At 32.0% G+C, this 17330-nt stretch overlaps 1 protein-coding gene and 1 non-coding gene across 2 annotated transcripts; both read right to left on the bottom strand.

Annotated features, from left to right (window-relative positions):
- Positions 1-14518: 14518 nt before the first annotated feature.
- LOC109193688 (auxin-responsive protein SAUR21-like) lies at positions 14519-15003 on the bottom strand. The gene has a single exon (XM_019344541.1). It carries the CDS (start codon positions 14974-14976, stop codon positions 14686-14688), a length of 291 nt encoding a protein of 96 aa, XP_019200086.1. The 5' UTR covers positions 14977-15003; the 3' UTR covers positions 14519-14685.
- A 1371-nt stretch (positions 15004-16374) lies between these two features.
- Positions 16375-16447, bottom strand: TRNAE-CUC. Its single transcript has one exon. It is a non-coding gene; the product is annotated as a tRNA-Glu (tRNA).
- Positions 16448-17330: the final 883 nt, after the last annotated feature.

The raw sequence follows: 17330 nt of genomic DNA, 5'->3' as shown, positions 1-17330 counted from the left end.
TCTTCTTTAATATCAAGAAACATCAAGGTTTATCAAGAACATCACACAATCATCAAGATCCTCTTATCATCATCAAGATCATCAAGATCACACATAAAATCATCTCATCAATCATCAAGATCATATCATAATTATCATAGAAGATTTCATCAAGACACAAGCATATAGAAGGAGCCACAGAAGAAGATTATAGCAAGGAAAATAGGTTTTGTTGAGACATGGGTTACCTCTTAGCCTTAATTAGATTCCTTGTCTATTAAGGCTCTTTTCTCTAAGATATCTTCTTCTTGATTTCTCCTACGTTTGGTGGTGGGGGATTCTTGGGAATTCTTGTGTGGTGATATTTATTAGGTTTGGGTTCTAGGTGACTCCTATGCCCCTATTTATATATTTAAGAGTCCCAATTAGGGTCTAAATGGTATGGGCTTGCTAATTCTATTTCTTATAGGACTAAGGGGTTGGTTTTAGGGATGAGGGTCCATGGACTATGGTGGACCCTTCTTAGTTAATTAATGGATTTAAATTCTCTTTTTAGGGTAAGTGATTAAATAATTAGTTTGGGTTAGAGGTCGTAACACGGGGTGTTACAGCGCAGCCTGGATTGAAGTGGCATGCTGCTTAGGACCTGCCACTGCGCACGCAGGCCAGCCGACGGGTCTCTCAGGACCCGCGGTCAGGCCCGCACGCCTTCGTGGCAGAGACGAGGCAGTAGCCTCGTATCCCTTTTTCTGTTCCACACTTGGGCATTTTGTCCACTTTGATCCTGATACAACACCTCCAAACATGCCAACCAAGCAAAACATCAACAATACAACATCCAACAACACATTTCCCACATCAAACAAGAGATTAAATCACTTCTAAAGCTCACACATCATCAATAACATTCAAACATGCATTTATTTGACAAATAGAGGAAAAATAGTATATTCCATGGGTTATGCCTCAAGCTTGATGCTCCCAAAAGCTAGGATTCTTCCTCTACACCTCAAGAATGGTTGTCTTCTCCACCTCTTAAACTCCCGGCCATAACCAACAAATACACACAATGTATCATTCACAAGCACAAAAAATATTCAATACTACATCTATTCTAGCTAAGAAGAGGAGTGAAGGGTATGGAAAGTCTTGGAAATGGAAGAGAATAAGGAGTCTTATACTTGAGTTGCTTCTTGCGCTCTTAACTTTCTCAGGAGAAACCAAAATGAAATGAGAGGGATTGAGAGGCAAGACAATGGAATAGTATGATTTTATACCTATGCATAAGCTCATTCACGCCAACTTGGAGGGCAAAATTGGGAATTGGGGTTTTGAACTTTGGTTTATAATTTTGGGTCACATGTTTGGTTAAACTTGGACTATAATACAATATAATAATTTTAGAAAGATGATAGGAGTATTTTGAAATCAAGTTTTGAAAGAAAACTTGGCTATCAGGTTCACAAGTTTCTCTCAAATTGACTTTTGTGTTACTTTTCAATAAAAGAATATTTTTCATTAATTGAATCTCGAAAACTAAGGCACACGAATATACCTTTGTATTTATTTATTCACCATAAGTGTTTTTGAATAAACACTCTGTTTATAAAAAGGCAATAGTCAAATTAGAAACAAAATATTGGAAAAATATTTTGACTAGTTATTTATGAAATATGATTAATTGGGAAGACGAATTTTTGGGTTGTTACATCGTGCTCCTAACTGCATGAATTTTTAATTAAGAATCATAGAAAATATTTTTAACAAATAATAATGCGATTAACTATAAACGATTACTTACAGCTGGTAATTCAGCAAAGAGTCCGGGGAACTAGCTTTTTCAATGTGAGATTGTGGCTCAACATCCACACATATGTTATCTTCCTACCTTGATTGTGCAGCTTGGTGAATATGAGTAACACACTACTAAATTGCTTCATCATCTCAGCCATGGTTGCATGAAACTCGCCTTTTTGTTTCTTTAAAGCCACAATTAATGACAAAATGAGTCATTTAATTTGTTGAACTTCTTCTATAGACGTGTGGCTTTGGTGACGTTACGTTTTGCATGGCCAAAGATGATTTTTATGCTATATCTTCTTCCCATGCCTCTAACACGTCTGGGATAGTCATTTGTACCTAGCGCAACAGACAATATATCTTGTCTTCCTAACTCGACGTCGTCGACGAATTCTCTTTGAGAAGCTTGCAACCCGAGAGAATCCTAACTCACATAACAATATTTAATAATTTATTACAATTATATTTTATCCAATTTATTCAACATAACTATTAATGTAGAAAATTATAACATATTTACTTACAATTTTTTCCACGACCATTCTAGTCGCTTCGGTGGGGAAATTTAATTTCCGAACTTATTCATTTTTGCTTTTTCCACTTTTCATGTCTACGTATACGAGCTGGATGGGTAAATACATATGATTGATTTGAATTTAATTTGTAGCTTCTTGTTGTTCTTTCAACTTCTCTTCCATCATAATATTCTCCAACCTATTATAGCCTCCTTCAGATAAACCATGTGAATCGAGATCCTTAGCTTATATCTCTTTGATGTTTTTTTTTTTCTTTTTGTCTACATAAAAAGAAAACATTAATTAGTAAAATATAATTAATATATTGAGTTAAAAATTGATAGAAAAATAATGATACCTCATATTATGGACATGTATGAAGCTCAACAAACTTTTCTCATGTCTCTTGGTCAAGATACGGGTATTTTTCACATGGGTCCTTATTTGCGTTAGTACCCAATGTTGTAAAAATCGCGCCTAGGCGCCGCCTGGGCACGGGGAGGATGGCCTGAATTGGCCTCCTCTGTGGCCAGGCGGCTAGGCGGCCGCCTAGCAGGCTGAACCGACGATTTTTTATTTTTATTTTTTGAAAACAAGTTGCAGAAAGTGTGGCAAGGCATAACTTTTGACTCGGTTATCTGTTTTGGACAATTTTTTTTTTTTGAAAACTCGCGTATTTTTTCGAGATCTATGTGAAACAAACAGCCATAGGCAGTTTGGCCTCCCAATTTCTCAAAATAGTGCGTCTTTTGGTCTTAATTTTAGTTTTTTATGTATTTAGATGGTTCCAACAATATTTTGAACCATTTTACAACCACTTACGTAAATAGTTTGTAAGAAAAAACTAGAGGAACCTTATATTTTATTAATGAATTTTTAAAATTATTAATTAATTTTTATTTTTTAAAATAATAAAAAATAAAATAAAAAATCGGGCGCCTAGGGACGCCTAACGTATTTTGCAACCTTGTTTGTACCGTATACATACGTGCTGGTCAATTTTGTTTTAAAGTCTTTTCACCTTTGACCCGTATTTTTCACCCAATAGTCATTCATTTCGGTTGTGTTGGAAATATCATAAGTACTCTACAAGACAAAATTATTTATCAATAAGAAATGCAATTATATTAATTTATTTTTTTATAAATCTAAATAATAATAAAAAATTACGAGGATATCTTGCCAAATAAGTTCATAATTTTATCACTATATGTTATAATTGTAAATTCATAATGTTAGAGCTCCGTGTTCATAATTCCATAATTGTACATTCATAATTCCATAACTGTACATTCATAATTCCGTAACTGTACATTCATAATTCAATAACTGTAAATTCATAATTTTTGAAGATCTATGTTCACAATTTTAGAGCTATATGTTCATAGTTGTAAGTTGATAACGTCAGAGCTCTGTGTTCATAATTGCATAACTGTACGTTCATAATTTCGTAACTGTACATTCATAATTCAATAAAGATACGGGTATTTATCACGTGGGTACTTATTTGCGTTAGTACCCAATGTTGCAAAAATCGCGCCTAGGCGCCGCCCGTCCGGAATTGGCCTCCTCCGCGGCTAGGCGGTTGAACCGGCGATTTTTTTTTTTTTTTTTTTTTTTTTTTTTTTTTGAAAAAAATGTGTAGAATGTGTGGCAAGGCATAACTTTTGACTCGATTATCTGTTTTGTACAAATTTTTTTTTGTTGAAATCGCGTATTTTTTCAAAATTTATGTGAAACAAACAGCCATAGGCAGTTTGGCCTCCCAATTTCTCAAAATAATGCTTCTTTTGGTCTTAACAATATTTTGAACCATTTTAGATGGTTTCAACAGTATTTTGAACCATTTTACAACCACTTACGTAAATAGTTTGTAAGAAAAAAGTAGAGGAACCCTATATTTTATTAGTGAATTTTTAAAATTATTAATTAATTTTTTTATAAAAAAAATTAAAATCGGGCGCCTAGGGGGCGCCTAACGTATTTTGCAACCTTGTTAGTACCGTATACATACGTGGTGGTCAATTTTGTTTTAAAGTCTTTTCACCTTTGACCCGCATATTTCACCCAACAGTCATTCATTTCGGTTTTGTTGGAAATATCATAAGTACTTTACAAGACAAAATTATTTATCAATAAGAAATGCAATTATATTTTTTTTTTTATAAATCTAAATAATAAAAATAATTACGAGGATATCTTGCCAAATAAGGTCCTTAGTCTCTACTGGGACCTTACGACATGACTCTATTGTGATAAAAACTTTGCTCCGTCCCAACAATGCAACATAACTTTTAAATGCGATGTTGTTTGACCCAACAGGATCCAATCCATCAAATTGAACTGTGTCTTTTTTCATATGAGTGACACCCCTCTTTTTGGCAGTAGTATTACTACCTTGGATAGTATCAATACTGTAGGTTTTACTGCTTAAGGCAATCGGACGGCAGGCCAACACTAGCGTAAAAGTACTAAGTGAACAAGAGAGTATTTGAGGAAAAAGTGGAATAGAGTAACAATGTATGCATTGAATTCAGAACCCTTTACAATCGGAAATTATGTCGTGCGACAGTGTGCACCATGCATGGTGCACACGGTTGCAAAAACGGTGTCGTTTTGATTAAAAACGACGCGTCCGACTTAAAAAAAAAAAATCAGAATCGATTGCCGTTAACGGTGTCACTACAAGAATGAAGATATTTAGTGACAAATTTTTTGTGACACTTCATAATTTAGTCACAAATAATATGCTTTTTGTGACCAAAAGAATAAGTCGACACTATTTTGTGTTATAATTGTGATAACTTTTTTTTGGTCACAGATAATATGGTAATTGTGACAAGAAAGTATTTGTTACGAATAAGTTGTCACTATTACTAGAATAATAGTGTCGTAACATACGTTGTCACTATTTGTTGTCACTAAATGTATGTGCATTTTGGCGGCATTATAATTATGACGGGAACGAATGTAATTGTGACAAAATATAATTTGGACACAAATGTTTGTATTTTTTGTGACAAATAGTTGTTGGTCACTCTTGTATATAATATTTGTGGCAACTGTTTTTGTCAAAAAAAAATACAATAATTGTGTTTTTTTTGAAAAAAAAAAAAATACAATATGTTAGTACCATTAGAAATGAGAAATAATTGTGAGAAAAAATATTATTGTCACTAATATTATCACTTTTTGTAATGAAATTGTTAAAAATATTTGTGACGCTCTATAATTCCGTAACAAAAATTACTAAATTGTGACGATATTTATGTTGATTTCAAGTTTTGCACTAATTTATGATAATTGTGACGAGTAGTTAGTTGTTACAATGACTTTGTCGCTATAATTAAATAGATGAATATTATGTGAAATTATGTTGTAATCAATGTTTGCTACTAAAATTGCATTCAAGTTGGTGTCAAGTAATTTGGTGTGAACTAGATATTAAATATTGTTGTCACTTAAAATGCAACTATTTAGTGCCTCTTAAAATGAATGTAATTGTGAAAATACATTTTATAATCACACATTTTTTAACCTTTTTGTGACAAATAAGTTCACTAACACTTATTTTACTAATTTGTCACATCAATTCCTATGAATTGCTTGTTCTACTATCAATATGACGTCGTCATCCCAAAATTTAATTCAAAATTAATCAAATTAATCGAATGACTATCCTAACGACATTAGTCTACTATTTGTACATTAAGAGATATCCAATATAACGTAGTACAATTTTTACAATATGGTTGTATCAAATATATAATATAAAATTTATATATAATAAAAAATTAGTTATTTGGACAAATTAATCAAATTAGTTAAAGTATAATTTAGTTTGGTTGATTAGATAACAAATTCTCAAAAAAAAAAAAAAAAATTCAATCCTACACATATGTTGCTATATTAAATTCTGTACAACCTTTATATACACGGCAATGTGTACATATATAGGTATGCCAGTCCCTCATGATCTCTATGTATATATATGATGTAATCGGCAGTATATATGTATATTATATTTCCTATTATATATCTTATTATATTATTATAACCAAATAAATACAAATATATTTCCCATAACTACTACCATACACATAAATATATATATGTGTACATATTATATTCTTATCATTTCCATCCTAATCCTACCATATTTTATTTTATGTATTTAAATGCACGCGTTTTATATATAAATATATCATATTTTCCTAATCACTAACAATTACCATCCTTATCATTATCATTATCAATTTCTCCTCAAATGCTACACTTCAGCCAAAATCCTCTCTTCCATCTCTCTCTCGCCGATCCTTCTGGCAAAAGAACAAAAAAAGTTCTCTCTCTTTCCTATCTCTCCATTTCGGCACTTTTAAAGAAAAACAGATTCTCCTATGCTTTTCAAGAGTTGAAACAATACACTCAAGCCTAAAGGGGATTTAAATACCGAGACTTAGGAAAAATATTAGAAGCTAGGGAAATTGCTTAACCGGTAAGTGGTTTTATCCTTCATTACATCTCTGTGCATAAATTGAACTATATATCAAGAATTAAAACTAAATATCCAGAATGAATGAACTATATATCCAGAATGAATGAAATATATATCTAGAACGAATGAACTATATAGTCTGGTCGGTCAGGGAAATTCATTGTTGCCCAAGGAAAGAATCTCCGCTGAATCCGTCCTACTCGCCTTTGATATACGAACTCGGTCAGGGACACCCCGACTGCCTAGTCTGGTCGCAAAACCGAGCCGACTTACGAGCCGAACGAGGGGTATGCATGCGGTCCTCACTCCTCAGTCCATTGAGGCCCCTCCTCCTCATTCCACTAAGTGTACCAACCATAACCACCCGACTGCCCTGGGGCATACCGGACTGGGGTCCCCGATCAGGGGTATCCATCGAGCACATTGGGTTGTACTATCAACAGTAGAATCATTTGATGAATGCACTGTTAGATATACAATAGTCTAACTATATGAACCATAGTATACGAGAAACCTGATCTCGTATGATAGCGGAAGCGTAGCCGTGTTGATCTCCAGCCATAGTTGATGTTCCTATTGTGTTGCCTCTTAACGGTAGACCGTCAGCCATGTTTTGCCTCAGACCTGACTCAGAACCCTAGATGGTGTATTGGTGTCTACTGAGCGGTCTGAGTACCGTAATTGAATGTGCTATCTAATCCATAATCCTGTATCCCATCAATCCAGGTTATATTAGGCACAGAGTTTGGTTGACTAACAACTACTAGTTATTAAGTCCAACCAGACCACTTAATAAGCCTAGTCAACTTGCACCACTTAATTAAGGCCCTAATATATAATATATAATATATATTATTAGGGAAAATCTTACATTCTCCCACTTGGTGCAAGTACTAGCACAACCTTCATCAAAGAACAAAACACACGAATCATAGTGATATGTCCTCTATTTAATCAGAGTAATATCCACTATGGTCACATGCATTTTAATTCTCCAACTTAGGTCCTTAATGAACAAACCCTATGTTTATTCTCGGTACCTTAAGGGATGTTTCTCAAAATACATTATGTGCACAACTGAAGGAGAAAACGCATCCAAATTGTACAAAAGAGCACAACTGTATGATCTCTAAAACTTTATAAGCATGCCTTAAGTAGAGATCTCTTAATGTTAGCATAATGCTAACTATATTCCATGACTTCTTTATAAGTTAACTTTAAGTACTATCTCTAACAGCTAAGAGCTTGGAGTTGACACGTCTGTCACTCCCACTCATCAAAAATAGCCAAAAGATAGTCAAGTCACAGAAGCATTCCAATAACTTAGACAATAAACCAAAGGTCTAAGTCCATAAATTTGGAATCTTGATCATACACCACAACTTCCCAAATAACTTCAACGTTCACTTTAAATGAACTAAACATAATGAGTCTTACTTATATGTCTCACAAAATTATTTTGAGCCTTACAAACCAAAATGACCCAGGATTAATTTTGAAGAAACTAAAGACTCTATTAATCACTGAAGAATTTATTAAATTACAATGCACCACAAGTTAAATGCTTTTGTTCTAATAAATTCCTTAATATTGTTGTAACATTTTCATAAATATGTTGCACAACCGAATGTTCAATAATTTGAACTTATGAATTTATATGAACAAATACAAGATTAATACTTGTGGAATATTTTGGACTTATTGTTTAACATACAACCCAATTTGGAATGTATGAATACAATAATTAAATCCAAAAACTTTAGTGGAGTATCTTAATGACCTTTTGCTAAATGATCACTCCCACTGATTAAAATATTCTTCAGCGAAATTAATAAAGTGAACTTAATAACATACATACTCATAACTGATTTATTGACCAACTAACAAATGAAGACATAATTCCCCACCATTAGTTGGACATACTAAATAATCAATTTTTGGTTCCAATTAAAGTCCAACTAAATAATGAAGATATAATTCCCCACCATAGTTGGACATACTAAAATAAAAATACACCTTCCAAAACCAAGTTAGAATTTGGCTCAAAAGATACATTTTATTATTAATGGAATCCAAAAGATGTATGTCAAATCATGTAACTTACTACAGTTAGTCCGAAGAACCGAGCAAGATTCGTGGATTAATTAATAGAAGTGGCTAAATTTTGGGAAGTGACTGAAAAACATTTTTTGCCAATGCAAACCATGAAACTTAGAATTATAATTGAACTGAATTTATAACTCTAAGAAATTGTGATAAAATTATCATCTAATGGGTGGTGGGATTTATTGACATAAAACTTGCCTTTGGGCTAAAATTTTAATTCTATTAAATCCAATTAAGAAACCCTTATGATAACATTTTATCTCAATTACTAAAGAGCCAGAAGAATCTAGTGACATAAAACTTGCCTGTGGGCTAAAGTTTTACTCAATTAGATCCAACTGAAAAATTTATTTATGATGAATCAATTTATCAAATGAGTTGAAGAATCAAATGACATAAAACTTGCCTGTAGGCTAAAGTTTTAGTCAATAAGATTCATTACTATCATTATGATAAAAAACTTAAGAGATCATGTTCCTTTACTTAATCCCTGTGGGCAAATTAAGAAATATGATCTAAAGTTTACATCATAAAATTTAAACTTCATGATAGAATTGAAAAATATTTACAAATAACCATAAAGTAAATAAATTGATTTATTTCTATCGTCACTGATAAAACTACTAAACTACATTCCGATACATAATTGCCTGTGGGCTAAATTATGACCGTAGTCCAGTATTTCATCCTGATTAATTATACAAATATAACGAAATTGCCTGTGGGCTAAATTTCATCATATTACATACAATTAATCACAAATGATATGTCCAAAACTTTATGTGATCAAAATAAACCGCTTAATATATAATTTTAACAGATTAAGGATGCTGTGGCTACTCCAAAACCAAATTAAAATTATAAGATCACTAGACAATTATCAAATTCTTGCCTAAACTTTATGTGATTAAAACTTAATAATCTTAGGTAGCTGAATACGCTGTAGCATTTCCTTAATTAACCAAGATTGAAAACTTAAGAGACTTCAGTAAATTAAAGATGCTTTGGCTATTCTTTAATGAACCGAAATCAAATCACATTGGCAAGAAATACTTAAAATTTTGACAAACAGATTATACCAGATTGTGATGGGAAAATCTAAATATACTCCAAGGAAAGGCGGTTAGAGACTAAGTCTCACTGAAAACCAATTCCTTAAATAGAGTATCAATTTAAGGAGACTAATGGCACAAGATGTTCTTAAGTCATGGCCATTAAAACTAGTATGTCTCCCCGATTCATATATACTTAATGTATAACTGTTTGGGGGTATGAACCTAAAACTGTAGGGTATACACCAGTAAACTGTATGGTTCACCTATGATTAAAGCTTAAATGGTGAACCAAAAGTAGCGGACTAAACATGCTTAAATTCAGGCACTACCGCAACTAAAGTTTATGCATAAGTCCAACTTAAATAGGAACTAATATAATTCCATCTCAAAGTATGCATTGCTAAAGGCATAATAAAATTGCATAATTTAAAAAACACAATATTATGCAATGGACAAATATGCACAAAATTAAACATTAAACTCATATATTCCAAATAAATTGCATAACTTAAAGCAATTTACAATATGAGATTTTAAAGTATAAACTTAATATTCAAACACCGATGAGTCCAAACCAAAAGAGACCCAACATTTTGAATAATAATGTACTGAATATATACTTTAAAATTTTTAAACTGTAAGCCCATGGGAAAATATTTTAATGCATAAAGATCAAATTTATGAGAAATAACTGAATTTACAAATTCAAACAATATCAAACCAAAATATATGCTAGCATTTGTAAATTAAAATCTCATAAACCCTAATTGCATAATTAAACTTAATACTATGCACTTAATGTGATCGAATGCATAAAACAATCTAAAGAGTATGAACCAACTAACGAATATGAATTTAAACAAAATATTCATTTATTCATACTTAACCAAATATGGGCAATCATAATTCAAAAAACTAAATGAATTATGGAATTAATGGCAAAAGTCAATTGCCTAAAAAAAATATTTTTCCAAGATTACTAAATTGATTCAAAATCAATCTCCATAACCCAGTTGATAATATTATTATTATTAATGGCAAAATTGCAAATAACCAAAATAACAATAAATAGCCATAATAATATTATCACATTATGTAGGAGACTAAATATGGAAAAACAATGGTTAAAACCGCTAACCTTTATGAACGTTTTCGGAAATTTTGAAAACTTAATAAAATTTGAAGTCCGAAAAATATTAATGTCCAGAAAATTATTTTCTGAACTGGAGTATTGTCACATAAATTTATTTGAAAACAGTTCAAGGTACATAACTGAATACCATAACAATATTAATGTCATCATTAATTAACTAATTATTAATAGCAATAAGTAACATTATAATCACTATTAACATAGTAATGACAAACTAAAGTATGGTGATGCACTTTTAATGTTTTCATTTTTCTAAAGATAAAATATGTGACTAGTCTAAATTAGCGGTTAACTGTAACTGTAGCACTAATTATCAATAATAATCATAAAAGATAATTAATGGCTAACCTTAATGATGCAAACCGCATCTGCCCATTGCGCTAACAACGATGACGATCCACAAGAGAAGAAAAGACTCCAGAATTCTCTCAATCTTCACTATCGGTGTCAATAAACTCGATGCAGCGTCAAATGGTACGTTAAAATTTATTGGTAGGACTTAATTACCAACAATAATAGTCATGTAAAATGAAGTGGTAATCATGCCAATGTACCAAATATAGCATATTACCATGAAATTATAATTATTATGAAAAGTAATAAAATGAGATTAGCCCCTAAACTTAATAATAGTAATTAATAATACCAAATTGAACTTAATAAATGGCAAAACTGTAATCAAGGGATGCCAAATACTACTCTCAATTTTACCACATAATAATTAACCATGACAATTATGATACTTAGGGAGACTGAAGTTAAGGTAATAACCAAATTACCATTATATCATATAGACAATATACCAACTATATTGCTTTTGCCATAAAATTAAAGACTTAAAAATTATTATTAAGGCCCTGAAAAACTATTGATAGATTAAAAAATTTAATCAACTTAAACAATAGTAATAGTTCTTAATGGCCAAAATAACAATTAAATCCTTAATGTCTCTAAACAAGCCAAAACAATAATTATAGCACTTAATCACTCAAATTAGGCACATAAACCTCAATGACCCAAGTGAATTATAACATGGATGGAAAATGGTCTAATACTGAAGTAGACCCAAAACTTAATATTATTACCAACGATGAATACCAAAATATGGTAGTTAGTAATAATTAAAACTTAATAAACATGTTATAAGGAGCTATAATTATTATTAAAATATCAATCAAAATGGTAGGATCCATACTTTAATGACCCAAGATAGGACCCAAAATAGATTGTTCAAATATAGGTTCTAAAGTCCCAAAGACACATAAAACTAAAATGTGTTCAAAATTAAGGGGAAACCACAACAAACTACCTTAATAGGCCATAATGCATAAAATTGGCCTAAGGATCTAAAATTGAGTGATATTTAAAAATGAATTTATGAGTTAATAATATGCTAAATCCAACCTTAATATATATGCTTTTCTAAATGTATAATAAAATAATTTTATGAATATACAAAGCATGCTTGGATTTTTGCATATTAATATATTATTATGAACTCCTAAATTCTTAATAAATTGCAACACTTGAGACAATTTAATATGCACCTTAACATTAAATTAAAATTCAAATAGCAAATTAAAACTTAATATTTGCTCCAAATTGAATGATAATTTAATTATGAATTTAATGCCAAAATTAAATAGAAACTAAAGGGCATTAAAATTTCAAATTAAGCAATTACTATATATTTACCATTTGCCAAAATAATTTACAATATTAATTAAGGTAATATTAATATGGCAATATTAAACCAAATAATCACCATTACCAAAATTAATATATATATATATATATATATATATATATATATATATATATATATATAATTATTAAATTAGGCAAATATTAATATATGGTAAAATAAAGGTAATTGCATTTGAATAGGAAATTAAGAGTACCAGAAGATTGCAGTTATATTCTAGCTCTGTTCCGTTTTCTCCGGCCTCTTGGTGAAAAACAGAAAATAATAAATCCAGCAATGTTAATTTCCAAAAATCACGACATATAATCTCAGAACCCAAAAGAAATTAAAATCGTGTTTATTAATGCTGGAAATAATTTTCAACCGTCCAAAATCATATAAAAATTAACTTAATATTGTTTTATCTGTAGATGCCGATTACTTCCCAGTAGCAGTCCCGGAGAAACAATAAATCGGAGAGTTAAAACGGATAATAAATCCAAAAATTCAGGCAAACAGTAGGCAATTTTAGATTCAATAATTTTGTAAAAACAAAACAAAATTAATGCTTAAGGTTGAAAAACAATTTCAACGTCCCTTACATAATTCTTCCGAAATATACACAAATTATTATATCAAAAACCAAATAGATATATGCATATTTCGAAGAATTAATATATACAGAATATATACCAAAACTCAATGTATATAAAACAAATTAATTGTTGATTTTAGGCATAATAATCAACCAGACAGAGATTATAAAAGACTCTAATACCAAATGTTAGATATACAATAGTCTAACTATATGAACCATAGTATACGAGAAACCTGACCTCGTATGATAGCGGAAGCGTAGCCGTGTTGATCTCCAGCCATAGTTGATGTTCCTATTGTGTTGCCTCTTAACGGTAGACCGTCAGCCATGTTTTGCCTCAGACCTGACTCAGAACCCTAGATGGTGTATTGGGTGTATTGGTGTCTATTGAGCGGTCTGAGTACCGTAACTGAATGTGCTATCTAATCCATAATCCTGTATCCCATCAATCCAGGTTATATTAGGCACAGAGTTTAGTTGACTAACAACTACTAGTTATTAAGTCCAACCAGACCACTTAATAAGCCTAGTCAACTTGCACCACTTAATTAAGGCCCTAATATATAATATATAATATATATTATTAGGGAAAATCTTACATGCACATGCATGTTTAGAAAGGAAAATTATTAGTAAATGAATATATACCCAGGTGCATAAATTAATTACCCACACATATTAAGCATAAACATAAGTATAATCCATGAATATCATAAATGAAAGAGATAGAAAGAAGTAGAAACTTATCTATTACTCTGTAAAATGGAATGTGAAATGATGGAATCCAAACTTGAAAATATGAAAGGAAATGAATGAGAGGGTTCAACTATGGGTCAAAACCAAATAATAGATCACTTTCAATTTAGGCAGCACGAGGCATTGCCTATTGCCTCAATTCAATTCTGGTTGTCTTAGCCTTATTATCACTTTCAATAATAGGTCACTTTCTTATGCATCAACATCTAAGGATTCTACAGATCTAGTTCTTTTCCATTCAATTTCTCTCTATCTCCTAAGGTATTACTATACCATAATCATTTCTAAGGGAAATAATCTGAAGATCGATGGACAGAAATAAATGTTACAAGAAATCTCTGATGTTGTGCAAAATTAAAATTTTCTCGATCTGCTAATTAAAATAATGTGTTTGTATTTTTGTCAAGAATTATCCTGGGGAGACAACCAAAAAGCTAAGGGAAACAAGTAACTGTACAATAAAACTCGATCTGATATGATCTTTTCTACAAAAATTTGTCTCCACTAATTAATCTAGCTAATTAAGCTGTTTGTAGTCTCGATCTCAAGATCTACTGGAGCTAGAGATGATGTCAAGAAACGTATCCTCCAAGCAAGGTATTGTGAGTCCACCCATTGGATGATCAAATCCGAATTCGTCCTCAGCTTGGCACAGCAAGTCTTGGAAAGAAGGGTCCTTCAAGTAGGAAACTGGAATGACAAAACGCTTCTTCTCGCTCTCACCAACATAAACTGCAAAGTGCCCCTTAGGAACCTCACTTTCTCTGTTTGTTCTTGAAGAAGACCTTCTGAGGCCCTGCTTAGCACGGAGAATGCGAGTCATACTAATCGCCATTATATTCTGGGATGTTTAATTTCTTCTTTAAGCAATTATTTGAGTGGGGTGAATACCAATTCAATTCGATCTATATGTGTTTATATAGATGGTTTGGGAGGTGGATTGAGTGGCTAATTTAAGAGAAATAATTTAGATGGATGGGCAGCCAGCTAGAAAGATAAGAAACATTACCACACATTTTTGTCATCATGAAATTATACATACAACTTTGTTGATAAAGACCTGCCTTTGAACATCATTCCCCACATGCATCAATGAAATTGAACATATAGAGAAAGCTCAACTACTTGTGTCATTCCAAGAAAACTAGCCAAATGAGAGAAGAAATTAAATGGAATTTGGCCATTTAATTTGGTAAGCATAACCATGTATGTGGTTCCTCATTTATATATATATATATATATATTTCTGGTTGAAGCTAAAAGGCCCCATACAACCATGTGGTTACGTTCCTCATCAGTGTCAATCATGTGGTTTTGCCTCCTCAACAGCTTAAAGACTGTCTTAGCCTCCTCATCACTTTAAATACATCACTTCCTTATAATTCATCAAACACTGAAATTCAATTCATTCAATTCTACCCAATTTCCAAGCTTTCTACAAAATTAAATCTTATTCGATCTCTTCCATTCAATCTCTCTGATCGATCTCTATTTAATTTCTAAGTTAATATCATGATCAGTTCAAAGAGGCTCATTAAGCTGGCCAGAAGATGGCAGAAATTTGCTGCCATCCGAAGAAAGAGGATTTCATTTCCAAGTCTATATGATGATTCAGATAGCTGCAGTATTTCTTCTGCGGGTCATTTCACTATCTACACTGCTGATCAGAAGCGGTTTGTTGTCCCTCTATCATATCTCGAGAATCATATCATTAGGCAACTCTTAAGTATGTCTGAAGAAGAATTTGGACTTCCAAGCGATGGGCCAATTACACTACCATGTGATGCAGTCTTCATGGACTACATCATTTCACTTCTTAGCCGAGGTTTATCTAGACAACTTGAGAATGCACTGCTTGTTTCACTTACTTCTCATCGGTGTTCATCAGCACCTCCGTTACTCCGAAATCAGGAATTGCTAGTTTGCTGATATTAATCTCAATAAATTTTGTAAATGAGGATATATATTAGTTGTAGCTCTATACATGATGTGAAATGTACATATATAAATCCAATACAGCAATACTTGATATCCCATATGTATGTTCAGTATTCTTATTACAAAATTCACTGCTATAATATTCTTCTTACTTCTTAATCTTCAGTTTGCTGCAATAATACACCTAGCTGTTGTCTTTTCATATGCATGTTGATCATCAACCACTGCAATTCAGTCTACAGAAGCTCATCAAGCTGGCTAAAAGTGGCAAAACTGAGGATATATAAAACAACAATTCCGTTGCCGGGAATCAAACCCGGGTCTCTCGAGTGAGAGCCGAGTATCCTAACCAACTAGACTACAACGGATTTGTCAATATATTCTGACCAACTCTTTGGTGATCCTTGTTTCGTGTTTCCTTGACCCAAAGCCAAATTTCCTTGCATATATTTACAATTCCATCTCAATCAGCATTTAGTATCAATGAGTACGTACTATATGCCTTTAGGAATTCTCTAACTCCAAAAATCGTTGAGGCTCTTGCATGCACAAGATTGGTTGAGGTTGGCAATCAACCCATCTCAGAAATATAGATGAACTTGAAAGATTTGAAAAAAAAAAGATAAAAATTTATAACCTTTTTAAATCTCAATTGTATATATTATCTTCTTAACTTTTATTTCTAACATACTTATTTGAGTTATTTCCTACATTCTATTTCTATTATTTAGTATTTCAGTTATTTTAAGTATTTGATTTGATATTTGAGGCAAATATTGTGTTGTATGACTTTATACTTATGAGTTATGTCCCTTAGTTCTTGGCTGGAAAAAGACTAAATGACTTGGCAACATTATATTTTCAATGTTGATGCCATTGAGTTTAAAAACTCAAATTTGATGTGTGTGACTCACTACGACATTGATTGATAAGGTTCTCCCGTCGACTATCAGGAGATGAGCCTAAGGGCCACCCTAGCGAGATCAGATCTTTGACGAGCCGAGCCTGTGAAGTGGAAGGCATTGGGCCAAGCTACAAGAAATAAAAATAATCAATGAAGGAGTTTGACTCAAGCGACGATGAACACTGAACCTAACAACCGAGGAGATGATCACCGGTACCCACGAAGAGTATATTACAAATCCTTTAACCGCCATTAGTTTGTAAGGGGTGCATTCCTATTCAATTTGCATCTTGAATTCATGCCCAATGTATTCATATCGGATAGAAAGATTCAATCTTCTTTTCTGT

The sequence above is a fragment of the Ipomoea nil genome, unplaced genomic scaffold, assembly GCF_001879475.1.
Source record: "Ipomoea nil cultivar Tokyo-kokei standard unplaced genomic scaffold, Asagao_1.1 scaffold1900, whole genome shotgun sequence".
Lineage (NCBI taxonomy): Eukaryota > Viridiplantae > Streptophyta > Magnoliopsida > Solanales > Convolvulaceae > Ipomoea > Ipomoea nil.
Note: the sequence above shows the minus strand (reverse complement) of the source record. Positions and strands in the feature narration are given on the sequence as shown.